General features: G+C 44.4%; 1 protein-coding gene across 8 annotated transcripts in view; it reads left to right on the forward strand.

The window, feature by feature from the left end:
- The window catches only part of LOC144594668 (C-Jun-amino-terminal kinase-interacting protein 4-like), a 130,363-nt gene that overhangs the window by 81,034 nt on the left and 22,976 nt on the right, over positions 1-26,353 (forward strand). For 6 of the 8 annotated variants that reach the window (XM_078401496.1, XM_078401499.1, XM_078401497.1 and 3 more), the window contains 11 exons: positions 318-439; positions 11,088-11,145; positions 12,370-12,522; positions 12,788-12,842; positions 13,315-13,445; positions 14,322-14,378; positions 19,321-19,491; positions 19,613-19,745; positions 22,233-22,325; positions 22,962-23,129; positions 25,120-25,291. In XM_078401496.1, the coding sequence (XP_078257622.1) occupies positions 318-439; positions 11,088-11,145; positions 12,370-12,522; positions 12,788-12,842; positions 13,315-13,445; positions 14,322-14,378; positions 19,321-19,491; positions 19,613-19,745; positions 22,233-22,325; positions 22,962-23,129; positions 25,120-25,291 (1,313 nt within the window). The remainder of the gene's footprint in view (positions 1-317; positions 440-11,087; positions 11,146-12,369; positions 12,523-12,787; positions 12,843-13,314; positions 13,446-14,321; positions 14,379-19,320; positions 19,492-19,612; positions 19,746-22,232; positions 22,326-22,961; positions 23,130-25,119; positions 25,292-26,353) is intronic. The other 2 variants (XM_078401498.1, XM_078401504.1) reach the window with 1 other exon arrangement.

Genomic DNA, 26,353 nt, shown 5'->3' on the forward strand with positions numbered 1-26,353 from the left:
ATTTGAGGTTAATGTTGGAATAATTTGAATAACTAGTCTGAAGAAGGACCTCTACGTGAAACGTCAGAACTTCCTTTTCTCCAGAGACGCTGCCTGACTTGCTGAGTTACTCCAGCATTTTGTGTCTGACTGAGGAATAGTTTGAGTTTGGAATCACCCGTGTTGCATGGTATTCCATGAAGACAATTTAAAATAAAATGTGTCTGTTGTCAGCACTCATCCATGAAAAATATTAGATAAGCCCATTACCCAAAGGCATCTTTCTGACCTATCCGTATCTGGATACCTTGATTTAATTCTTGCTTTTTTTTTAATAGCACACCCACCCAGGGAATAGAGAACAAGGCATTTGACCGCAACACGGAATCTATTTTTGATGAACTGTCCCAATCAGCATCTGAGTTGATTGGTGATGTGGATGAGGGGGCAAATTTGCTGGGTAAGTGGAAATCAAGTGATGTGGTGCAGCTTTGTTTAAACACGTGAGTGTCCATGTGCAACTTACAGCCACTGAAAATGGCTGTTATAAGCTCATAAGTGATAGGAGCAGAATTAGGCCATTCTGCCCATCAATTCTACTCCGCTATTCAATCATGGCCGATCTATCTCTCCCTCCTAACCCCATTCTCCTGCCTTCTCCCCATAACCCCTGACACCCATACTAATCATGAATCTAGCTATGTCTGCCTTAAAAATATCCACTGACTTGGTCTCCACAGCCTATTGTGGCAATGAATTCTACAGATTCACCACCCTCTGGCTAAAGAAATTCCTCCTCATATCTATCCTAAAGGAATGTCCTTTAATTCTGAGGCTATGACCTCCAATCCTAGCCTCTCCCACTAGTGGAAACATCTACTCTATCCAAGCCTTTCACTATTCTGTATGTTTAAATGAGGTCCCCCCTCGTCCTTCTAAACTGCAGCGAGTGGAGGCTGTGAAACGTTGCCTGAGCTGCCCGCTGATCCAGTATATGGTAACAGCTGAGATCATCGCACTCTGACTGTCAACCTGAATCTCATACCCCAAAGGTTGGTTCCACCTTCGGTAATTGATGATCAACACACAAATGCTCTCGGCGTTGCAAATTATACCTGCTCATTGCTTCTACCTTCTAACACTGCTTTCTTAACAATCTGGTGACTGGTTAGGAGAAGCATATAGAGCCTGCCAGGGCTATGGATGACCTGAACTGGGCAAATCCTATGGCAGTATATGCAAATTCTCCCACACATTTTTAAAGCATTTTTCAAGCTAACAACAATAATAAAGAGTTGTCATTATCTCCTCTACTATTTCATGTTTACCTTTACCATTCACCCTACAACACGTTGCCAAACAAGAGGTGAAACGGCTAATCGTACTTTGCCGATTCCCATGAACCTCTTCTGCACCTAGAGCTCTTAAGGATAGCGGAGTGAGGGGGTATGGGGAGAAGGCAGGAACGGGGTACTGATTGAGAGTGATCAGCCATGATCGCATTGAATGGCGGTGCTGGCTCGAAGGGCTGAATGGCCTACTCCTGCACCTATTGTCTATTGTCTATTGTCAACGAGAGATGCCAATGTCACATCCAATCACCCTTTCGTTGCCTTGTTCAATTCCAATCAAAATTAAGTAAGGAAGGATATTAATTTTTCTTCCACAATTATTGTCAAGACACAGTATATGTTTCATTATTTTAGGTATGGGTGATGTTTGGATTATTATTTAGTGAAATTAGGGAATTATAGCAAGGTTATGTCGGGCAATGGTTAGCCACAGAAACAGCTGTTTGTGATGCAGAGAAGCAAGGTGATAGAGTTCTCAGGAATGGAAGCCTTGCATAACGCAGGGCTGCCTATGTAATGCCATGACTGGTATTGTTTTGGATTTTTGTGTCTGGGCTAATCAGATTTTTTTTTTAAAAATAATTAAGGAGGTAAACCCCCACCAAAATATTTCTTCATTTCAAATGATCCCGAGTTTAAATGTTGTAAGAACCATTCTACTTCTTGGTTTAATAACTTTAAAAAAATTTTTTTTAAGTGTTTAATATTTTGAATTTGGTAAGATTTTATTTCTTTAGTAGTATTTTGTGGTTCAAAGACTGACCAGAGAGGGATTCCCTTTTGCACAGAATTTCTAGACCAGACTCTTTACCTCGGTACACGTGACAATAAACTAAACTGTACTGTACTGTTTAATGGGAAATAGCGCTAAAATTCAAAATTTGTCTTGATTTGTCTTAACCTTTGGCCATTAAAACCTGTCCCATCCTTTCTTTCTGATGAAATGCACGCCCATATCTGGAATAGCATTTGGATTGCCATTATGACAGAAGCAAATTAGTTTTGCTCACCTAAACCCGGTGCCACTCACCTGGATGCCATTATTGGAAGTGATTATGACTCGGACTCACCAGGCACTGAGTGTTAGTGCATGAACAAGCTGCAGGGCACAAGGACCTGAAGATTTAACCCCACCAGTTTGACAACTCAGTAATGCAAAAAAGATTGCAAGATGCCATTTCTAATGCGCTTCAGATTATTCTAGCTAGGTTCTCTCTTTTGCCCACACTTTCTTTCTTTGCCCCTCCTTTACCTTACACCACCTCCCCGTTCCCTTCCCCATTGTGGTCTGTGTAAGAAGGAACTGCAGATGCTGGTTTAAACCAAAGATAGACACAAAAGGCTGGAGTAACTCATCTGCATAGGCAGCATCTCTGGAGAGAAGGAATGGGTGACGTTTCAGGACGAGACGGTCTGAAGAAGGGTCTCGACCCAAAAACTCACCCATTCCTTCCCTCCAGAGATGCAGCCTGTCCCGCTGAGTTATTCCAGCTTTTTGTGTCTATCTTCATTGTGGTCTGTTGGGTCATTGTTGGGTCCTTGACTTTCCTTTCATTCAGTTTATTGATTTAAAGGCCAAGTTTGATATAATTTAGTCATTTCCAGCTTGACCTGCTCTTTCTTCTCTCCATGGTTTCTTAATGTCCTCTTTCTGTTGGCAAATGTTTGAGATCAGAAGTCATGCCTCACAGTTGGCCAATAAGTCATGAGTGTGATCATAAAGCACAGTGTTGGGATGGATTTATGATAACGAATCGGATGTTTTTTTGTAAATGTGGTGCATCTTCGGTGTCGGACAGTTTCTCATTCCTTCATCATTAACTTGTGTATCTGTCTCCCTTTGTACTTTTTCCCTTCACCCAGAGTACCATTGAATCTGCTTTAAATATGGCATGTCCCCAAACAGCTATTCTGTAATCCAGAATTCCTTCAACCCTACTAACAAGCTTTTCCTAGCTGGTTGTCTCTATATTAATCTCTCTGCCTTTTTGTCCATGTAGGGAGGTAAGAAGGGTGTGTATGTATCAGTGTGTATCATGGAAACGGGCCCTTTAGTCCATCTCGTCCATGCCGGCGATCAAGATGCCCCATCTAAGTTAGTCCTATTTGCCTCAATTGGGCTATATCCCTCTAAATCTTCACTATCCATGTACCGACCAAGTGCCTTTTACTGCTGTAGTGTACCTGCCTCAACTGCCTCCTCTGGCAGCAACAATCCAATCGCCAATTAGAGGGCGTTCCTGAGCTGCCATCTACCTCATTGGAGACCCTTGGACTATCTTTAATCAGACGTTTCTGGAATTTATCTCACATTATATATTATCCCCTTATCCTGCATCTGTACACTGTGGGCGGCCTGATTGTAATCAATTATAGTCTTTCTGCTGACTGGATAGCAAGCAACAAAAATGCTTTCACTGTTCGATGCACGTGACAATAAACTAAATTCAACCCACCACCCTCTGAGTGAAAAAATTGCCCCTCAGGTTCCTATTAAATTTCTCCCCTCCCCTCAACCATTGTCCCCTGGTTCTTGATTCCCCTGCACTGCCTTCACCCTATCAATTCCCCTCATCATTTTGTACATCTTTATAAGATCACCCCCTTGGCCTCGGCGTGTGCGTGACTGAAGAATTCTACGGCTGTGATGCACCTAGACACAGAATGGTTTCATATTTTGTTGTGCTTGCTTATAAAGTTAATTTCTGTTCTATCATTTGCACGTTTCTTGTTGCAATGTTTGTGCAAGCGAGCCTGATGTATATAATGTGGAGGAAAGATCTGCAGATGCTGGTTTAAATCGAAGGTAGTCACAAAAAGCTGGAGTAACTCAGCGGGACAGGCAGCATCTCTGGAGAGAAGGAATGGGTGACGTTTCGGGCAGGGTCCCGCCCCCTCCCCTGACATCAGTCTGAAGAAGGGTCTCGACCCGAAACATCACCCATTCCTTCTCTCCAGAGATGCTGCCTGACCCACTGAGTTACTCCAGCATTTTGTGTCTACCTGATGTATACACCAATCAGCCAAAACATTATGAACTGATGAGCCAAAACATTATGACCACCTGCCTAATATGCTGTTGGTCTTCCATGTGCAGCCCCATACACAGCAGGGTGCGATGCACTGTGTATTGTGACACATTCCTCCCGTGACCGCCATTAAAATTTTCTGTGGCTTGTGCCACAGTAGACCTTCTGTCGGTTCGGACCAGACGGGATAGCCTTCGTTGTCCTCGCGCATTGATGAGCCTTGGGCGCCCAACACCCTGTTGCCAGTTTGTGGTTTGTCCCTCCTCGGACCACTGTCGGTAGGCACTCACCACTGCACCCCGCAAGCCTTGCCGTTTCAGAGATGCTCTGACCCAGTTGTCTGGCCATAACAATTTGACCCTTGTCAAATTTACTCCTGCCCATTTCTCCTGCATCCAACACATCAATTTCAAGAACTGACTGGAAGGCAGTGGAGGCCAATTCTCTGAATGCATTCAAGAGAGAGCTTGATAGAGCTCTTAAGGATAGCGGAGTCAGGGGGAATGGGGAGAAGGCAGGAAGGGGGTACTGATTGAGAATGATCAGCCATGATCACATTGAATGGCGGTGCTGGCTCGAAGGGCCGAATGGCCTCCTCCTTCACCTATTGTCTATTGTCTAATATATCCCAGGCCTTGACAGGTGCCATTGTAACAAGATAATCAATGTTATTCGCTTCACCTGTCAGTGGTCAGAATGTTTTGGCTGATCGGTGTATAATATTGCTTTCATATATGTATGGGCACCTGCTAAGGCAATGGACCCCAAATCAATGTGCTTCTGCCTTCCCTCTCCCCTCTTGTGCAGGTGATGTGGGAGTGCACAGCTTGAAATGCACTTTGTGCTGTAATGATAGAAATAGCTCTCATTCTCAAGCTAATTAGCGTTTTTCTTCTCATGCTTCCTGTCTCTGGGGTTGCTGACTCAGGGGAGTTTTCTGGTGTGTATATTTTCATGTACTGTATGCTGTACTTTCCACTGATACCTTCTGTCTGTTTAACCTGTTCTGTTTTAGTCCATCTCTCTGTCGCTGAGACTTGTTTCATTCGTTATAACATTGACAATATTTCTGTGTGTAGCTGTACAAGAATGTGCCTTGGAATTTTAAAGATTGCAGCTTCCAAATACAGTAAAACAATGATGTCCCAGCACCCATGGGACTTTGGATGGCCAGTGCTCTGGGCTATTGGGCATTGCTCATATTACCCCAACATCCTTATTTCAGTCTAAAGAAGGGTCCTGACCTGAAATCTCACCTGTCCACTCACTCCACCCATTCTGTGTCCCTCCAGCATTTGTTTTTTCTTGCTCCAGATTCCAGCATCTGCAGTTTCTTGTGTCTCCACACTTTATTTCTTTTAAACGAGCTGAAACACACAGCTTCTCTGGTCCTCAAGCTCAGCCCTCAGCCTCCCCGAGCTCCAGTACGTCCAACACAGCTTCCAGCCACACACCACACCGCCTGCCCCGAGCACGTCCAACACAGTTTCCAGCCACACACCACACCACACCGCCTGCCCCGAGCACGTCCAACCCAGGTCCCTGCACCACACCACACCGCCTGCCCTGAGCTCCAGCACGTCCAACACAGCTTCCAGCCACACACCACACCGCCTGCCCCAACCCCCATACGTCCAACACAGCTTCCAGCCACACACCACACCGCCTGCCCCAACCCCCATACGTCCAACACAGGTCCCTGCCACACACCACACCGCCTGCCCCAACCCCCATACGTCCAACACAGGTCCCTGCCACACACCGCACCGCCTGCCCCAACCCCCATACGTCCAATACAGTTTCCAGCCACACACCACACCGCCTGCCCCGACCCCCATACGTCCAACCCAGGTCCCTGCCACACACCACACCGCCTGCCCTGGGGTTCAGCACGTCCAACCCAGGTCCCTGCCGTACACCACACCGCCTGCCCCGACCCCCATATGTCCAACACAGGTCACTGCCACACACCACACCGCCTGCCCTGAGCTCCAGCACGTCCAACACAGCTTCCTGCTACTCACCACACCACCTGCCCTGTATAACTTGTGGTCTGAGAAGTGTTCTTCCACTGCTAACACCTTTCCCTTGCCCATTTTCTGTCTCCAAAACTGAATCATAACTTTCCACCTGCTTGTTGAAATAATGATTGTAAAAGAGTCTCATTGTAGTAATCCTGTGTCTACACTCCTTATACACTGAGTGTCTCGCAATTATAACTGGAGGAAGTCAAATACCCCATCATTACTATTTCAGTGTTTTTGTGGTTGTCAGAAATTTGTCTTGAAATGCTTTCTGATGGTTCTCGGAGGTCTCTTGTACATTCCCATTACCGTGATTGTTCTGTCCTTAGTCATAATCATAATAGTAATTTATTAGCCCAGTATGTTTTGCAACATACGAGGAATTTGATTTGCCATACAGTCATACCAATAAAGAGCAACAAGATACCCAAATAAATGTTTAACATGAACATCCACCACAGCGATTCCTCCACATTCCTCACTGTGATGGAAGGCAAAAAAAGTTCAATCTTCTTCCCTTCTTAGTGCAACCAATATAGTCTCATGTCAAGTCAAGTCAATTTTATTTGTATAGCACATTTAAAAACAACCCACGTTGACCAAAGTGCTGTACATCTGATTAGGTTCCAATGGAAAAAAAAAAAAGAAACATACAGTAGCACGCAAACAGTTCACAGCGCCTCCTCAATGAGCCTCAAACGCTAGGGAGTAGAAATAGGTTTTGAGCCTGGACTTAAAGGAGTCGATGGAGGGGGCAGTTCTGATGGGGAGAGGGATGCTGTTCCACAGTCTAGGAGCTGCAACCGCAAAAGCGCGGTCACCCCTGAGCTTAAGCCTAGACCGCGGGATAGTGAGTAGCCCCAAGTCTGCCGACCTGAGGGACCTGGAGTTAGAGAGGGGGGTTAGAAGATTTTTGATGTAGGGGGGGGAGTGTCCATTTAGGGCTTTATACGTGAATAGGAGGAGCTTGAAGTTGATTCTGTACCGTACAGGGAGCCAGTGGAGAGAGGCCAGAATCGGGGTGATGTGGTCCCTTTTACGGGTACCCATCAGGAGTCTCGCTGCGGCGTTTTGGACCAGTTGCAGGCGGGACAGGGAAGATTGGCTGATCCCAGTGTATAGGGAGTTGCAGTAGTCTAGGCGGGAGGAAATGAAAGCGTGAATGATTTTTTCTGTGTCGTCGAATTGGAGGAAAGGTTTGATTTTAGCTATGGTTCGAAGTTGGAAGAAGCTGGCTTTTACCACAGCGTTGACTTGCTTATCAAATATTAATGCAGAGTCAAATATCATGCCGAGGTTTTTGACATGCGGTTTGACTAGGCAGGATAGACTAATGATACTTCTGATACTAATGATACTTCTAACATCACATCGCTCATTGCAGCTGTCATTGTTTTCTTAATCAATCTTTATTCCTTTTTTGTCCTCATTTTAAAAAGCACCCTGTAAGCAACCATTTTAAGGTGCCATCTCTGCTCTTTAAACCATGTTCCGGGTAATAACTGCAAGTTTCCATGTCTGTCTACCTTCACCCTTTCTAACTTATTTAGTATGCTGTGTATGATGGGTGGGTTTACTACTTTCAACTTCTCAATTCCCTGTTTTACCAATTCTCCCATTAATTTTGAACTTTTTGCAGCCATGCTCAACTTCCCACCCAGCTCTCAACAGTAGCACATCTACCCGAGTGGGGCAGGTAGTGGAAGCACCTTATGGCAAAGGGAATCTCTGGCTCTCGCATTGTTTCCAGATACTGTGGGATGTCGGTGTCATCAGTTCCAGGAACAGAATTAGGTCATTCAGCCCATTAAGTGTACTCCACCATTCAATCTTGGCTGATCTATCTTTCCCGCTCAACCCCATTTTCCCACCTTCTCCCCATAACCCCTGACACCCGTACTAATCAAGAATCTGTCAATCTCCACCTTAACAGTATCCATTAGATAGACACAAAATGCTGGAGTAACTCAGCGGGACAGGCAGCATCTCTGGAGAGAAGGAATGGTGACGTTTCGGGTTGAGACCCTTCTTCAGACTGGTCAATATCCATTGACGGCCTCTGCAGTTGTCTGTGTCAATGAATTCCACAGATTCACAGTTCCAGAAGATTGCTGTGGGATGTGGAATTATTGTAACGTCAGTCATTTAAAAGTTAACTTGGAAGTGAATGATGGAGCAGTAAACTTTCCTTTACCTCCAGATCCCAAGTTTCAGTAGGTCTCGAAGACATTGGGGTTAGAGTCAGAGAGTGATACAGTGTGGAAACGGGCCCTTCGGCCCAACTTGCCCACATCGGCCAACATGTCCCAGCTGCACTGGTCCCACCTGCCCACGCTTGGTCCATATCCCTCCAAACCTTGTACCTGTCTAACTTTTTCTTAAACGTTGGGATAGTCTCAGCCTAAACTGCCTCCTCTGGCAGCTTGTTCCATACACCCACCACCCTTTGTGTGGAAAAAGTTACCCCTCAGATTCCTATTAAATCATTTCCTTATCACCTTAAACCTATGTCCACTGGTCCTCTATTCCCCTACTCTAGGCAAGAGACCCTTGTGCATCTACCCAATCTATTCCTCTCATGATTTTATACACCTCTAAGATCACCGCTCTTCCTCCTGCGCTCCAAGGATTAGAGTCCCAGCCAACTCCACCTGTCCCTACAACTCACACCCTCTACTCCTGGCAACATCCTGGTAAATCTTCTCTGTACCCTTGCCAGGCTTGATACAGAGGTGGCAGACCAGAGCATTGGGCCTCATGGTGCTGACGAGTGTGTTATGCTGAAGCACCGTTTCACAAAACAAGTGAAACTATATTGATTGAAAATAATAAACCTGCTTATATGTCCAGTTTTCTAGGAATACGTTGTACAACAGAGGAATTGTTAATAACTGCCCTTCCCTTTATGTCGAGGCACACTGGCTTAGTGCTCTATAGCTGATATAATTTAATTTGACAAAGTAGAGCTAGTAAGTGGAACAACCCTGGAAAGGTGCAGCAGAACCGCTGCACACCATCAGGGGATGGATGGATGATGTTTGTGGCCCACTATCCCACTATCAATGGGAGCCATATTGCACCAGTTGTTTATTTCTGCTGTTTTTTTCTTTCCTTTTATTGGCATTTTAGACTTGAGTGATACAGTGATCAGGCCCTTCAGCCCACCGAGTCCGTGCCGACCAGCGATCACCCCATACACTAGCACTATCCTACACATGAGGGACAATTTACAGAAACCAATTAACCTACAAAACATTTTCTCCTCCCTGAACCATAAATTAATTACAATGGAAAGTAGTTTTTTTGGTTGTGAAGAAACATTGCTTCCTTTTGTCTGTAATTGTGCTGTTTATCTTCAGGATTTGAGATGAATATACTCTGGTTTAAATCTTTCCTAAAAATATTGACAGATAATGTTGCTCTTGAACAAATGACTGTAACTGCCTCAGAAGTTGCAATTCGATCTGATTATTGCTTGAAATTGGATTGGACGCACTGAGCATGTGATTGTGAGCCAGACCACATTTGTGCTGTATCGCCCGTGCGTCATCACTTGCTTGTGTGTCCCTTTCATGCTGCATCTCACATCAATGTTTCCTTTCTTTCTGCTTCACTCGGAATGCATGGGCTCTCAGATCATAATATCTTTGGTAAGACTTCATCTGCTCTTAAACATTATTACGCCTAGCTGTGGGTGCCCATGTGAGAAACGACAAGTGGGGCAATGTGATGCACGCAGAGGGCACTCTTTGTTATTTCCTGCCACGTTGCAAAAAGTGACTCAAGTACTCGAGTATTGGTTCTCATTGAAAAGAGGAGGCCGGCTTCCATCCAAGTCCTAAATTGGCGTAATCTTGGATTTAAAGACAAAGAAATCCAGTTTGTCACCTAGTTAAGTAATATTTCCATAGTGTCTATTGCATAAAGTTGGGAAGGGTAGGGGTGGGGATCAAAGAGGATGATGTTGGAGATCACATCATTGTCACTGTTGTGACCATTCCATTTATTCTGGGATGGCAGAAATGGGTCCAGCTGTCTCGTGTTTTTTCCACAAGTGCCTCCTATGTAATATGACAATTCTCCTATTTCAGAATCGTACAGCATCAAAACAGGCCCTTCAGCCCACAGACTCTATACTGGCCACCAAACACCCCCCCCCCCCCCCCCCCCCCCACACTACTTCAGTTTCCTATTCACCCCAAGCTGCTGTCAATTTCCCCCAGATTCCACCATTCGTCTATAAATTAACAGCTGAACCCTTTGGTGATTTGAAACTGATTTGAAACCCTGTTCCCAAAGCTGATGGTTTCTCTTTTACATTGAGGTAATGAAGCCACTACTTGTACTCCCATTGCTGCTTCCTTATCCAGTCCATGTTTCATGTGCTGCTGACTATCACATCCAGCACACATTTTGCTACTGTCTTGTTTGCTGATCTGTGATGGGAAGCCATCTGCAACAGTAGCTTTTGAATGTGGTATGGTCAAATCTTGGTCTTGGTGTCAGTAGCATTTTTGTTTGTTTTTCACAAACAGCCAGCCATTAATATATATAATAGACTCACCATGAATTTGTATTAATGGAGTTATTTCAGAATGGGAGATTATACCCTCCAGGTAGTGATTTCCCGTTGGAAATGGATTGAGCTGATACTCGTCTTGCAACCGACGGTTGATAACTTCTTGCATTTAATTTATGGACAGGTATGGGTCGAGAGGTTGAGAACCTTATTCAGGAAAACACACAACTGCTGGAGACCAAGTAAGTCTCAATTGATCGTTACTGTTTGCGTTCCAGGTGAACTTGTGTAATGCAGCTTACTGCAGGTTTGAATGTTTACATTGGAAGAGGGGAACCTTATGGGTACATATGGTTTCAAGCAGGTTATGTTTGTGAATATTTATATTCTTAAGGTAATTTTGGGTAACTTTCTGAGTTTACTCGGCTAAAGAGCTACACATCAGACATTTGTCCATACCGACCAAGTGTGGCATACTAGCCCCATTTGGCCCATTGCCAAATATCTATCCAAATGTCTTTTAAAGGTCATAATTGTATCCACTTCTACAATTATGGCAGTTCATTCCAGATACGAACTACTCAGAGAAAAAATGCCCCTGAGGTCCCTCTTAAACCTCTCACTTCTAAGCCTGTGCCCTCTAGTTTTCTGCCCTGGGGGAAAAGGCTGAGTGTTCACCTTATTCATGCCCCTCATGATCGTGCACAACAGAGGACACCCCTCTGCCTCCTAGTATCCAAAGAATGTCCTTGGGGACTAGCCTTGGAGTGAAGAGATTGTCAGAAGCAGAACCATTGTTAAAGCAAGTTGTGATCCATCCTGATAGAATAATTTCTACTGTGTGTGTCTGTAGAAATTAGTAATTGTTAGTGACATTCCAAATGTCCATAATCTTCTGAGGAAGTAGAGGGAATTTTGACTCTATTTACAATAATCTCTGACCAGAACTTACACAATTAAAGTTTCCACTTATCTGTGCAGGGCCTTTGTTATTTAAAGCACAAAGTGATGAAGGGAATTCTGAATTGAGCCAGAAGTTACATGAATTGCCACATGGAATTGAGGCCTGAGGAGATGTGTGATACTAACGTGCAATGCTTGGTCAGCCCACTGCCCTGCTATTTATGTTTCTGGGAGTGACATAGTACTTTCTGTGAAGTGTTGGAAGAATCAGGATGGAAAGAGATTTTATTTAAACTAAATGTTAAACTGCATGTTGGGGAATGTGAGACAGTTTGAGGATATTCTCTCTCTGATTCCCTTATTGTGAGTACATAGTGAAGATTTGTGACATCTCTCCATATGTGAGAGATGACTGAGTTTATTTACCCAGCGGAACATGGAATGATAGAGTTTACTTGCAATTGAGCTTGTAATACTGGTCAATGCTTGCGTTCCATTTTCTTCATCCTAATTCCTTTCTAGTTTGAACTATTATCTGACTGTTCCCCCTCCCTCCTGTTTAGAAATGCCCTGAACGTGGTGAAGAATGACCTGATAGCGCAGATTGATGAACTGACGTGTGTGAAGGACGTGCTGCAGGGGGAATTGGAGTCGGTCAGACAAGCCAAGCTGAAACTGGAGGAGAAGAATAGAGACTTGGAGGAAGAGCTGAGGAAGTGAGAATGTCCTGCTGCCTCTTTCACACACAATCGGAGATCGCATTCCTGCCATTCTTGAGCAGTTGAAAGTGCAGATATACTTTCAGTGCCCGACAGATTACAAATCATTATTGCAGGACCACACAAACTACACATTTTCCCACTCATTTTGACAACCACATAAATGTCCCCGACCATTTGTGTTTAATCTGTCCAATGTGCAGAGCTGGTCTACCAGTGCCTTCCTGATTCATTTGCTTATGATTGCAATATGTTGTTTCAGAGTACGCCTGGAGGCAGAAGAAGCAAAGAGCAGAGCAAAGGAGGATTCTGACGAGGTATGACGTTATTTCTGTCTTTACCATTACCCATTTTTAGATTTCCAATCTCTCAGCAAGCTAACTTTGAGCCTTCAGGCAGGTTTCATTCACAGCGTATGCATTGTATTGGAAGATGGATATTGATTATGCACTTTAATCTGATGTTTTGGTAGTTTAGTTTATTGTCAGGCGTACCAAGATACAATGAAGAGCCTTTTTGTTGCATGCTATCCAGTCATTGGAAAGACTATACACGTTTACAACCGAGCCGTCAACAGTGTACAGATTCTAACTGCTGTTGGAGTTGAGGTTTAAAAGAGTGGAACGATTAGTGGAATGATTGCAGATCCATGTCTGGGACCAGCACGCAGAGAGTCGCCTGGCTCGGCCGCTCTCTTGCCTATGAGTACATTGTGTGATGGCCAGCACTTTGCGCTGATAAAATAATAGATTGCCACATTTAATTAGCTCTTTCCTACATTAAAAACAGAGTGATGTTCCTACTGCTCAGAGAAAGCGCTTCACTCGTGTGGAGATGGCCAGAGTCCTCATGGAGCGTAACCAGTACAAGGAGCGGCTGATGGAGCTGCAGGAAGCTGTACGGTGGACAGAGATGATTCGGTAAGAGACCAGCCCTGGTTACAATGCAGAAAGAGACACGACGGGTCAAGGTAGACAGTGGAGGGTTAGAGCAGGCAGTGGGCCAAAGTAGATCAGTCCAAGGTGCAACGTCAACCTCCAGCCTGGGCAAGGAGACTCGCTCAAACCTGGTTGAAAATGGATTTGCCTGTCTCAGTGACCAGTTGCAAATAGTAAGCCCAAGACACGAGACCTAGCGATCACTCCATGGGGGGGGAGGGGGTAATTTAGCATTGTACATGTATGGTAAAACGGAATTACTCATAGATTTCAAAGCACACCAGAATAAACATCAATTCCCTTGCCTTGTGTACTCACTGAGCATGCCAGGTTTGGAGGAATATAGATAAGGGATAGTATAAAAAGCGATGTATGCTCTGTATCTGAGAGCATCTTAATTTTGGTCTAATTTAGAGATACAGCGTGGAAACAGGCCCTTCGGACCACCGAGTCCGTGCCGACCAGCGATCCCCGCACATTAACACTATCCTACACACGAGGGACAAGTTACACATGCACCAAGACCTGTACGTCTTTGGAGTGTGGGAGGAAACGAAAGATCTTGGAAAAAACCCATAGGGTTACGGGGAGAACGTACAAACTCCGTACAGACAGGATGGAACCCGGGTCTCCAGCGCTGCAGCAACTCTACTGCTGTGCCATCCTTACACACTAACACAGGAAGCCTCTGCATTAGGACATATGTCTCCCAAGTTGGAGAATTTGGAAGAAAGAGCTTGTTTTGAAAGCAAATTCAGACCCCATGTGATTTTTTCCCATCTACAAAATGTCACTTTAAATGTTTAAATTGTTTAATAGAATTTGAATGCTGAATATTTGTGTATCCTCTGTTCTTAGTGCCTCAAGAGAGAACCCATCCATTCAGGAGAAGAAGAAATCTACCATCTGGCAGTTGTAAGTCAATCTCTTGAATTCTGCAGGAGCTGGCTGCCTCTATGAAGTTAATTGTCAGACTTGACTCGAAAAGGAAAAGATATGATGCCGAGGGTTTACATCTAAGATCGTGTCGCTTGCTATTTATTTATCTGTTGGAATGATCGTATGGCTGGCAGGCAGGCCAGCATTTATTCCCCGCACTTGAGAGGTTGTGCTAAACTGCCTTGAACTACGGCCAGTAATATTGTGGGGAGTTCCAGGGTTTCTACTCTACGTCGATGAAGGATCAGCGATGCATTTCCAGGTCGGGATGTGTGTGATTTAGAGAGGAGGCTGAGATGATGGTGCATTGGGAGAGGCCTGGACTTGTGTTCAGCCACGGTGGCACAGTGTGTCTGTGCCCACTGTGTTCAATTGTAGCATAAGGTGATCTTACATTGATGTGGAATGGTTAATCACAGTGAGGACTTCATCATTTGAAAACTTTTTTTTTAAATCTTGTGGTTACGTGCAGATTCGCAAGATCAGAATACTGCTCTGTTAGCCTGCTAGAGATTCTGGTTGGGAGGAATGTAGAGAAGTTGAACAGTTTACTGGGTCTTCCTAGTCAATTATCCCTAAATCTCTTATCATTGAGTAATGAGACATTCAATATGTGTAGGGTAGATCATTGGACAGAAATCTTTATAATATATGGCTTGGAACCCAATGACATGGTGAGAATTTCCTTTTTGCCTTTCCACTGTGATTCAGTGTGTCAAGCATGTTTACAACATCACAGTTTGTAGAAGTAAGGAACTGCAGATGCTAGTTTATACCACAGATTGATACAAAGTGCTGGAGTAACTCAGCGGGTCTGGCAGCATCTCTGGAGGACAGGGATGGGTGACGTTTTGGGTCGGGACCCTTCTGAAGAGGATGGGTTATGTTATTCCAGCACTTTGTGTCTGGCTTTTGTGTAGCTGCCCTTGCCTTTCTGCCTACATGATCCATTTTCCAGATGAAGAGGAATGCCTTGGGTAACTGCTGCAAAAATCAGTACGGCATGAAACTTGGCATTGTTTCTCCGTGTGAATCTCACTGCCAGATAATGTTGTCTAGTGCAGGCTCCATCTCCACAACTCAATTGCAAGGTTTCCAATGGCCGCGTGGATCTGTGGCGAACCTTTAGAGTCCCTGATCATTTTTTTCCAGTCACTTGAGAAGTGTCATCATTTTAACAAGTAGTTTCTTGCAAGTTTGTCTCATTTGCACCCTCTGTATGATGGTTAATAACCAAACAAGCGGGGACAATTGATTTAATTTATTCTCAGCAAGAATAAACTAGGGTCAAACAATGCATCACTTAACAAACGTTGCTGCAGTTAAGGACTAAATTAGTCTGCTGTTTATCCTTGGTAACCAATGATTCCCCTTGCATCCGCTCCTCCCCAACACAGACACATGCACGCACACAACCACATTCCTGATTACCATGTCTCCTTAACTGGATTTTATTTTGCTACCACTTCCAAATTGTGACCTTAGTCCAACATGATGTCTCTGCTGGTCGACATTGATGCAGTTTCTATCAAAAATACTGAACACAACCTTATCCATGTGGTTATTAATGCCTTATCCATGTGGTTATTAATGCCTTATTTCCATTTTTATTTTCATGTTCCCCTGTTGATATTCACCTTCAGACTGTAGGTACATTTTGTGTTGTTATTTTTGCTTTGAATTCTTTGACTGTAACTTTAACCTGCATTTAAGAGCCGAGTGACTTTGTGCGCTGACAGAATGCCCGAGGCTGCGTTTGTCTGGCGTGTGTGCTCTCACTTGTGGCGATGGTGCAGATACGACGACTTTTGGGGGGGGAGTAAAGGTTGTATTTTGTTTTTGCAATATCTGTGGCTCGTGGTAAAACGCATGTACTTTAATGTGAATGTGTGTGTGTGTGAGAGCAGGTGTGTGGGAATGGCTTTGAGACTGGTCAATCCCTGCTCTGTTGACCTCATTGTATATATGGTTTGCCATCAAAGAGCTCGACTTTTTAATGACTGTAATTAATTAAAATGTTGCCGTGATTGTTCTGTTAATGCTGTGGAGCTTTCATGATATTTTATTAATCTTTCCTCTGGAAAAGGAGTGGGAAACATCAGTAAGTACTGAAGTGACAACTCGAGTTTAATATCTTCAGTTGTTTTGCAGTGGCTGACGAGTCCAGACTCAGTCCAGAGCTTAATTATTTTTTTTAAGGGGCTGACATATTAAAACATTTCCATGGGAACGTGAATCCAGTTCAAAAACACCTTTTTAAAGTAAAATGTTGATGTCAGTAAAATGTAACTGTGTAGCTGCCTAATGAATGTAATATCCTTTTAAGGAGAGAAATCAAATCCAGTCAGTGCCTTTCTGTGACTCCATTCCCCCAACAACAGTTAGCTCCCGCTGCCCAGTGAAGTCAGTCAGCCACTCAAACAGCTCGGGAATGCACTTTCGCCTTTTTAAGAAGCAATTGGGCATGTACCGTAAACGTCAGTGATGCAAATAACAAAGAGTTCATTCTAAAACATCCGTGCAAAATGCAGACAAAAGAAACTGCAGATGCTGGAATTTGGAACGATTAACAATGCAGGAAGGTCTCAGCAAGACCAGTAGCACCTGTGGAGGCAAACGTTACATTTTGGGGTCAAGAACCTTTATCAGGACAGGGAAGAAGAAAGTGGGTGTTGTTGAGCTGGAGGCTGATGGCTGATGGGTGGAGCAAGGAGACGGAGGATGGGTGGGTATTGAAGAGGTGGAGAAGGAGAGAAGTGAACTAGGTGGACTGGTAGGGGGAGGGGAAGTGGTGAGTTAGTTGAAAATCCCCAATTAACCCCCCCCCCCCATATCTATTTTCACCAATCACCTGTCAGCCTCCATCCCACCCCATGTACTGCTATACACTAGCTCTCTTTTCTCTTTCCTCCACTCCTTCCCCAAAACAAGGGATTGGACACATTAGCGGCAGGAAACATGTTCCCAATGTTGGGGGAGTCCAGAACCAGGGGCCACAGTTTAAGAATAAGGGGTAGAGCCATTTAGAACGGAGATGAGGAAAAACTTTTTTAGTCAGAGTTGTAAATCTGTGGAATTCTCTGCCTCAGAAGGCAGTGGAGGCCAATTCTCTGAATGCATTCATGAGAGAGCTAGATAGAGCTCTTAAAGATAGCGGAGTCAGGGGTTTGGGGAGAAGGCAGGAACGGGGTACTGATTGTGAATGATCAGACATGATCACATTGAATGGCGGGTGCTGGCTCGAAGGGCCGAATAGTCCACGCCTGCACCTATTGTATATTGTCGTGCACCCTTTGCTTCCACAGATGCTGCTTGACCCACTGAATTTTCCAGCATTCTGTTCAAAATGACATCAATTTGATCTCCACAATGTTTTTGATCCATTAAGAATGTCTGCAAATAATGAATGTGGATTCAAGTGACTTACAAGCCTGATAGCTTCAGCTCAAGGCTATTCCCCATGTTATAAAAGATAATCAGAGAAGAATTTGTAACCCTTAAAGGCAGCCACATATCCCAGGCACTGTGTGTGTGTGTGCGTGTTGAGTGGGGAGGGTGGGGTTGGCAGTGTTGCCCACTGCAGAATTACCCGAATAAATGTAAAGCATCGAGGCACACTGCTGTCAAAGAAAGGGACAGAGAATCATAGAATCATACAGCACAGAAACAGGCCCTTCAGCCCAAATTGTCCATGCTTACCCAATGCCCCAGCTAAGCTCGTCCCATTTCACTACATTTGCCCCATATTGCTATTGAGGGAGTGCAGCGTTAGTTCACCAGGTTAATTCCCAGCATGGCGTGACTGACATATGATGAAATAATTGGTCGACTGAGCTTGTAGTCACTGGAGTTTAGAAGGATAAGAGAGGATCTTATAGAAACATATAAAATTCTTAAAGGATTGGACAGGCTACAGGAATGGGGTACTGATTTTAGATGATCATCCATGGTCATATTGAATGGTGGTGCTGACTCGAAGGGCCAAATGGCCTACTCCTGCACCTATTTTTCGATGTTTCTGTGTCTCTATCCCTCTAAATCTTTTCTATCCATGTACTTGTCCAAATGTCTTTGAACTGCTTTTATAGTACCTGCCTCAACTACCTCCTCTGGCAGCTCATTCCCGTATACTCACCACTCTCTATGAGGTAAAGGATGCCCCTCTGGTTCCTATTAAATGCTTCCCTTCTCACCTAAAATGTATGACCTCTGTTTTTTTTTTATTAGCCCACTCTGGGTAAAGGACTCTGCATTCACCCTTTCTATTCCCTTCCTGAGTTTATACACCTTTATAAGATCACCCCCCTCATCCTCCTGCGCTCTAAGGAATAAAGTCGTAGTCTGTCCACCCTCTCCCTATGGCTCAGGCCCTCAGAAGAATATTTTGGACTTTTAATTGTCGATGCTGAAGTTGAGATTCTCTGTGTAGGAAGGAGCTGCAGATAGACAAAAAATGCTGGAGTAACTCAGCAGGACAGGCAGCACCTCTGGAGAGAAGCAATAGGTGAGGTCTCTGGTCGAGACCTATCTTCAGAATGACGAAGTCAGTCTGAAGAAAGCTCTCGACCCGAAACGTCATCCATTCTTTGTTTCCAGAGATGCTGCTTGTCTTGCTGAGGGTACTCTAACATTTTGTGCCTATCTTTTTAAGATTCTCGTTGCTAGGTTCAAATCCCTAACTGTAAATACTTTTTTCTGCATTGCAGGCCTGGCTGTAAAGCAATGCAAACCTGAGGAAGGGAGGGAGTGTGGATGCACATCAGAAATATAACAAATTAACTTGTATCCCATTGGCTTAATTTGATTTGGGTGCCCCTGAGGATTATATAAGATGTGCTTTGGGAATGGTCTTACAACATACTGAATTTGCACAATATTCCTTTCTTATGTTGATTCTGTTTCTTTGATTCGCCTCCAGTTTTAGCCGCTTGTTCACTCCTTCTATGAATACAACCAAGAAACCCGTCCCACCAGTCAACGTTAAATACAATGCCCCCACCTCACACATCACTCCTGGCGTGCTCAAGAAAAGAACTGGTGCTGTATCTCAGTTGCCCAAGTCAAAGGCATTTGATTTCCTTAATGAAGAGTAAGTGTTGCCATATTTTAAAATATTTACCTATCCAAGCAAATTGGATAACAGTACTGTTGTATAATACAAGTGAGGAAGTGAAACAGCCATTGCATTACGTAACTTTGTTCTTTGTTAGTGGCAATGAGAATACTTCAGCGGCCCGCAGGGAGCAGAAGAGGGAACAGTATCGTCAAGTGAAGGCCCATGTTCAGAAAGACGATGGTCGGATTCAGGCTTATGGCTGGAGTCTGCCTCCAAAATTCAAACAGGTAAACACTTGGCTTCACCTTTGCTTCACTTTGTTACAGGTACATGGAGAAGAAAGGTTTAGAGGGATATGGGCCAAACGCAGGCAGGTGGGACTAGTGTAGATGGGGCATTTTGGTCAGCATGAGTTTGGCCTAAGGGCTTGTTTCCATGCTGTGTGACTCTATGACTATCATTGCTGGGTTTAAATCCTGGAGCTCCTCCCCACAGCATGGTGTGAACACCTACTCCAGAAGCACTGCAGCAGCTTCAGAGTGACTTACTCCCCACCTTTCCAAATGCAGTTAACGATGGGCTACAATTGCTGGCCGTGCTAATAACGTTCATGTCCGTTTAGTTTAGAGATACAGCGCTGAAACAGGCCCTTCGGCCCACCGCCCAGCGATCCCCTCACATTAACACTATCCTACCTCGACTTTCAGAAAGCCTTCGACAAGGTCCCACATAGGAGATTAGTGGGCAAAATTAGAGCACATGGTATTGGGGGTAGGGTACTGACATGGATAGAAAATTGGTTGACAGACAGAAAGCAAAGAGTGGGGATAAATGGGTCCCTTTCGGAATGGCAGGCAGTGACCAGTGGGGTACCGCAAGGTTCGGTGCTGGGACCCCAGTTGTTTACGATATACATTAATGACTTAGATGAAGGGATTAAAAGTACCATTAGCAAATTTGCAGATGATACTAAGCTGGGGGGTAGTGTGAATTGTGAGGAAGATGCAATAAGGCTGCAGGGTGACTTGGACAGGTTGTGTGAGTGGGCGGATACATGGCAGATGCAGTTTAATGTAGATAAGTGTGAGGTTATTCACTTTGGAAGTAAGAATAGAAAGGCAGATTATTATCTGAATGGTGTCAAGTTAGGAAGAGGGGATGTTCAACGAGATCTGGGTGTCCTAGTGCATCAGTCACTGAAAGGAAGCATGCAGGTACAGCAGGCAGTGAAGAAAGCCAATGGAATGTTGGCCTTCATAACAAGAGGAGTTGAGTATAGGAGCAAAGAGGTCCTTCTACAGTTGTACCGGGCCCTGGTGAGACCGCACCTGGAGTACTGTGTGCAATTTTGGTCTCCAAATTTGAGGACGTATATTCTTGCTATTGAGGGCGTGCAGCGTAGGTTCACTAGGTTAATTCCCGGAATGGCGGGACTGTCGTATGTTGAAAGGCTGGAGCAATTAGGCTTGTATACACTGGAATGTAGAAGGATGAGGGGGGATCTTATTGAAACATATAAGATAATTAGGGGATTGGACACATTAGAATGTAAAAACTCTGTCGGGATCGACCACGGATCTCTGGCGCTGGAAGGCAGTAGCTCTACCGCTGCGCAACCATGCCACTAAACATTGAGTGGAACAAGTGGAAGTGCCATGGGGCCAGACAGCATCGTAAAAAGGACAGGCAGAGAACAATTGTGGTGAAAGGCTGACTTGGTTTCTCCCCCCACAGATGCTGCCTGAGTTTCACATCAATAAGGAATGTTATTGCATGCTGGTGGATATGGCCAATAAACCCATCTGAAGTCCTTCAATGCAGGAACTTGCTATACTACACTTTACTAACTATCTAGTTCTGAATGTGTGTTCTTCATCTCACTATGGAACTGTGCGGGCTTGTCCAGAGTGGCACTGCTTTTTTTTGTCATGGATGTTTGGCAAAAGTGCGGTTTTAAACTAGATAATATGTTTCAGGCAATTACTCTCAAATTTTGAGTTCTAAGTGGATGGGCGAGGTTTGTAAGAGCAGGCTGTGTGCCATTGCCCATGAATCTGTTGGTTAAAGAAATCAGCATTATGTGGCAGGATGTGTGGAAGATAAAATTAGAAAGAAAAGATCACAAACTCTATTGTTAGAGCACAAAGCTAGTCTGACTGCATTCCCAACAAAATTATAAGAAGGTAGACATGAAATGCTGGAGTAACTCAGTGGGACAGGCAGCAACTCTGAAGAGAAGGAATGGGTGGCCTTTCGGGTCGAGACCCTTCTTCAGACTCGACCCGAAACGTCACCCATTCCTTCTCTCCAGAGATGCTGCCTGTCCCGCTGAGTTACTCCAGCATTTTGTGTCTATCTTGGATTTAAACCAGCATCTGCCGTTCTTTCCGATACAGAATTATAAGAAGGTTCCTGACCCCCCTCGTTTCTTGGACATGGTTGTTTCTTGCAGTTTTGATAGAACTAAGTGACTTGCTTGGCCATTTCAGAGGGCATCTTTAAAGAGTCAATCATATTCATAGGTCTGGAGGCACATCTGGGGCAGACTGAGTGAGGATGGCCAACTTTCATTCCATTGGTGAACTGGAGGGTGTTTTTAGTAGCATTGTTCACATCAATATCAGCAATCTCATATAATTCCAGATTTGCATTTTGGAACTCATTCTCGAATGACATCCTCTATATTTCTATTTTATTATATCTTTGTCACACACCGTCTCTGTGTCTTACCTAGAATGTTCATGTAATTTGTTGGTGTGTTGGTATTCCCTTAGGTGACAAACGGTGGTCCATGTGAGAACAAGATGAAGAACCTTCCTGTGCCAGTCTACCTACAGCCTTTGGACGACAAAGATACTTTTATGAAGGTGACATTATTCTAAATAGCTGGAATCGTATGAAATCTGCTTCTAATTATTCTCTACTGAGTAAGCATTATCTATTTGTAGTAAAGAAAATGTTGGAATCTATAATACAAGTTAGTTTAGTTTAGAGATACAGTGGGGAAACGAGCCCTTTGGCCCACCGAACCCACACCAACCAATGATCAATCGTATACTAATTGTAACCGACACACCAGGGACAATTTACAGAAGCCAATTAACCTACAAACCTGCACATCTTTGGGATGTGGAGGGAAACCGGAGCACCTGGTGAAAACCTACATGGTCACGGAGAGGAGGTACAAACTCTACTAACAGCACCTGTAGTCAGGCAGCAACTCTACCACTCTGCAACCCAGTTGTGTTATTAGGATAAAGAAAATAGTCTGGTTAAACATTGATAATTTGACAACTTGACATTTTCTTTGAGCATAGAAACAGGTCCATTGCCCCAACAGGCCCCAAGCTATTATTAATTATTTTATGTATGGAGTTTCTTTTAATCTTGGGTGTGTCCCTGCACTCCTATTCCCAACCTTTCTGTTTAGTTTCAATGAAAATAAGGAGCTGCAGGATGAAGAAGTGTTGTTGACTCATGCTCTTATCCTGCTTGTTTCCCAGTTGTGGTGTGCTGTCGGTGTTAACTTGTCAGGAGGGAAAACCCGTGACGGAGGCTCGATCTTCGGTGCGAGTGTGTTTTACAACGACGTGTCTGGTTCGGAACCAGAAAGCTGTAAGCTGCAGAGAGGGTCTCAGAACAGCCTGGACCGCCTGGAGCAGGAGCTTAAAGTACGGGTACCACCTTCTCACCACACGATACCATAGAACTTTATTTATCCCAGGAGGGAAATTGATCTGCCAACAGTCATAAACACAAAATACATGAAACCTGAAATTAAAGTGACGAGTGGAAAGGACTGGGGATGTGCAAAGATTTGGGGGGGGGGGGGGGGGGGGGGAAGTCAGTCTCAGTCTACCCAATGACAGAAGGGGGAGGGGTTGTACAGTTTGATAGCCACGGGGAAGAAGGATCTCCTGTGGCGTTCTGTGCTGCATCTCGGTGGGACCAGTCTTGCTGAAGGTGCTCCTCAGGTTGGCCAGTGTGTCATGGAGGGGGTGAGCTGTATTGTCCAAGATGGTCTACAGTTTGAGGAGCATCCAAGATCACCTCCCATGAATCCAACTCCACCCCCAAGACGGAGTCAGCCTTCCTGATGAGTTTGTTAATCCTGTTGGCACCTGCAGCCTTCACCCTGCTGCCTCAGCACATGGCAGTGAAGATAGAACTGGCTACCACCAATTGGTAGAACATATGCAGCATCTTGCTGCAGACGTTGAAGGAGCAGAGCCTTCTCAAAAAGTACAGCCGGCTCTTAGAAATGTCTCAATCTTTAGCAGTGTCAAATAATTTGCTGCTTAAAATTTTGTCAGATGTTTCTATTATTAAGTTGCCTATGATAAGATTTTAAAAGACGACTCAGCAATTTAATATTGTTCAGCTTTTTCTTTGCCAAACTCATCAGATGGGCTGAAAGTGGAGTTGAGAGTATTTCATTCTCCATCCATTCATCTGTCTCTGCTACTGGTCTTGGGCAACAGAGTTGAACAGAGACAGGATTGGAGACTCAATGGCCAATAGTGAATCAGTGCCTATGCATCTTCATTTAGTTGATAATCGTTGCAGAAGGTGCTGAGGGGAGGTCACACATCCTTCATGGAACTGATCAAGAGTGACCTTCAGATACTATTTTTATCATTTGCACAGTGCTTGGAGGTATCGGATGGAACGAGAAGCTAAGTATAATGAAACAGTAGTTATTTAATTGCTGTTCATTGCTCCACCCCTGGAGTATATTTCATTATCTTGGCAAAATCTCTGTATCTGGATAGTTGGCTGTTGAACCACGTAAGGTGTTTATGTTGAGCTAGATCTTGACCTAATGGCAACCAATACTATGCTGGGCGTTGTTCAGAAATTCTTGTGAATTTCATTATATTTCAGTTGCCTCAATCCATTCCTAAGAGGTATAATTGAGCTATTGTCCCAAAACTGTGGTTAAAACAGGTTAATGTAGTTCAATAATTTTTTAAAAAACAGTGCTGGAGTAACTCAACGAGTCAAGCAGCATCTGTGGAGCACATGGATCGATGACATTTTGGGTCGGGGCCCTTTGTCGGGCTTTTTCACATGGTGTAATGCTGTACCTCTGCCTACACTTGGGTGGGAAAGGAGGACACTAAGAGCAGGTGCTGTGTTTACCAGGGTGGCTTTGTGTTAAGATGCATCTCTGCTGATAAACTGCTCACCTCTCATTGTCTGAGCTCCCCTGATCTCACCTTGAGAAAATCACAGTGTCAATTTCCTTTCTTGAATTTATCTTAGTCTTCCTTGGTGAAAAGGGCAATATAATTGGGATCCATTGATTTAGCAAAGGCAGATTCACACAGTGGAGTTAACAAATGGTAAAGTTTAAGGGTGCATAATCAGGCAGTTCACTGTGTACGAAAAAAACTGCAGGTGCTGGTTTAAATCGAAGGTAGATACAAAATACTGGAGTAACTCAGCGGGTCAGGAGCATCTCTGGAGAGAAGGAATGGGTGATGTTTCGGGTCGAGACCCTTCTTCAGTCTGAAGAAGGGTCTCAACGCGAAACGTCACCCATTCCTTCTCTCCAGAGATGCTGCCTGACCCGCTAAGTTACCCCAGGCAGATGACTGATTTGACATGCATGGAGGGAGAGTTGGAGTGGATGAGCTTATGAATGTCTGTGTTGCACAGGAACAGGAGAAGGAGCAGAGATATCAGGAGGATATGTCTAGCTTGGTTTGGATCTGCACGAGCACACACTCCACTGGCAAAGTGGTGGTCATTGATGCCAACCAGCCGGCAAAAATCTTGGATAGTTTCTTTGTCTGCAACTCGCACATACTCTGCCTTGCCAGTGTGCCAGGTGAGTTGATTTTAAATGGGCCAGAATTGTTTTTCTTTAGACCTCTTTTAATTACCCATCAGTGAAATTTGTATCTTTTGTACACTTTTCAAAAGAAAATTACGTGCAGATCACATGATGATTCATTGGTTGAAAATGTAAGTGTTAATATTATAACTCAAGCTCATTTAGTTTAACGCCAGTTAACGTCAGTACCCTTAGTTACCCTTTAGTTTAACACCCTGTACCCTAACCACAGAAGGCTGTGGAGGCCAAGTCAGTGGATATTTTTAAGGCAGAGATGGATAAATTCTTGATTAGTACAGGTTTCAGAGGTTATGGGGAGAAGGCACGAGAATGGGGTTAGGAGGGAGAGATAAATCAGCCATGATCGAATGGCAAAGTAGACGGGTGCAATTGTAGAGTTGCTGCCTTACAGCGAATGCAACTCCGGAGACCTGGGTTCGATCCCAACTACGGGCGCTGTCTGTACGGAGTTTGTACGTTCTCCCCCTGACCCGTGTGGGTTTTCTCTGAGATCTTCGGTTTCCTCCCACATTCCAAAGACGTACAGGTTTGTAGGTAAATTGGCTTGGTAAATGTAAAAATTGTCCCTAGTGTGTGTAGGGTAATGTTAATGTGTGGGGATCGCTGGTCGGCGTGGGCCGAAAGGGCCTGTTTCTGCGCTGTACCTCCAAACTAAACTAATCTTGATGGGCCGAATGACCTAATTCTGCTCCTATTCCTTATGACTTTGCCCTGAAAACCAGTTTTGTCTTTTGCTCACATCCCTTATAAGAACGTAAGAGGTAGGAGTCGGCCAGTTGGGCTTGAGTCCAGGAGGTAGATGGCTGATCCAGTCTTGGCCTCTCTCCCCACGCCCCATGATTGCATTGCTTTTCAAACGTCTATCAACCCCGACCTTGAGCGTAGTAAGTGACTTTGCCTCCTCCGCTCTCTGGGGTGGGCAAGTCCAAAGATTCGTAACCCTCTGCAAGAAGAAATTCCTCCTTATATCTGTACGAAATGGGTGACTCCTTCTTATAGTCATACAGCGAGGAAACAGGCCCTTCAGCCCAACTT

The sequence above is a fragment of the Rhinoraja longicauda genome, chromosome 6, assembly GCF_053455715.1.
Source record: "Rhinoraja longicauda isolate Sanriku21f chromosome 6, sRhiLon1.1, whole genome shotgun sequence".
In the NCBI taxonomy this organism is placed as follows: domain Eukaryota; kingdom Metazoa; phylum Chordata; class Chondrichthyes; order Rajiformes; family Arhynchobatidae; genus Rhinoraja; species Rhinoraja longicauda.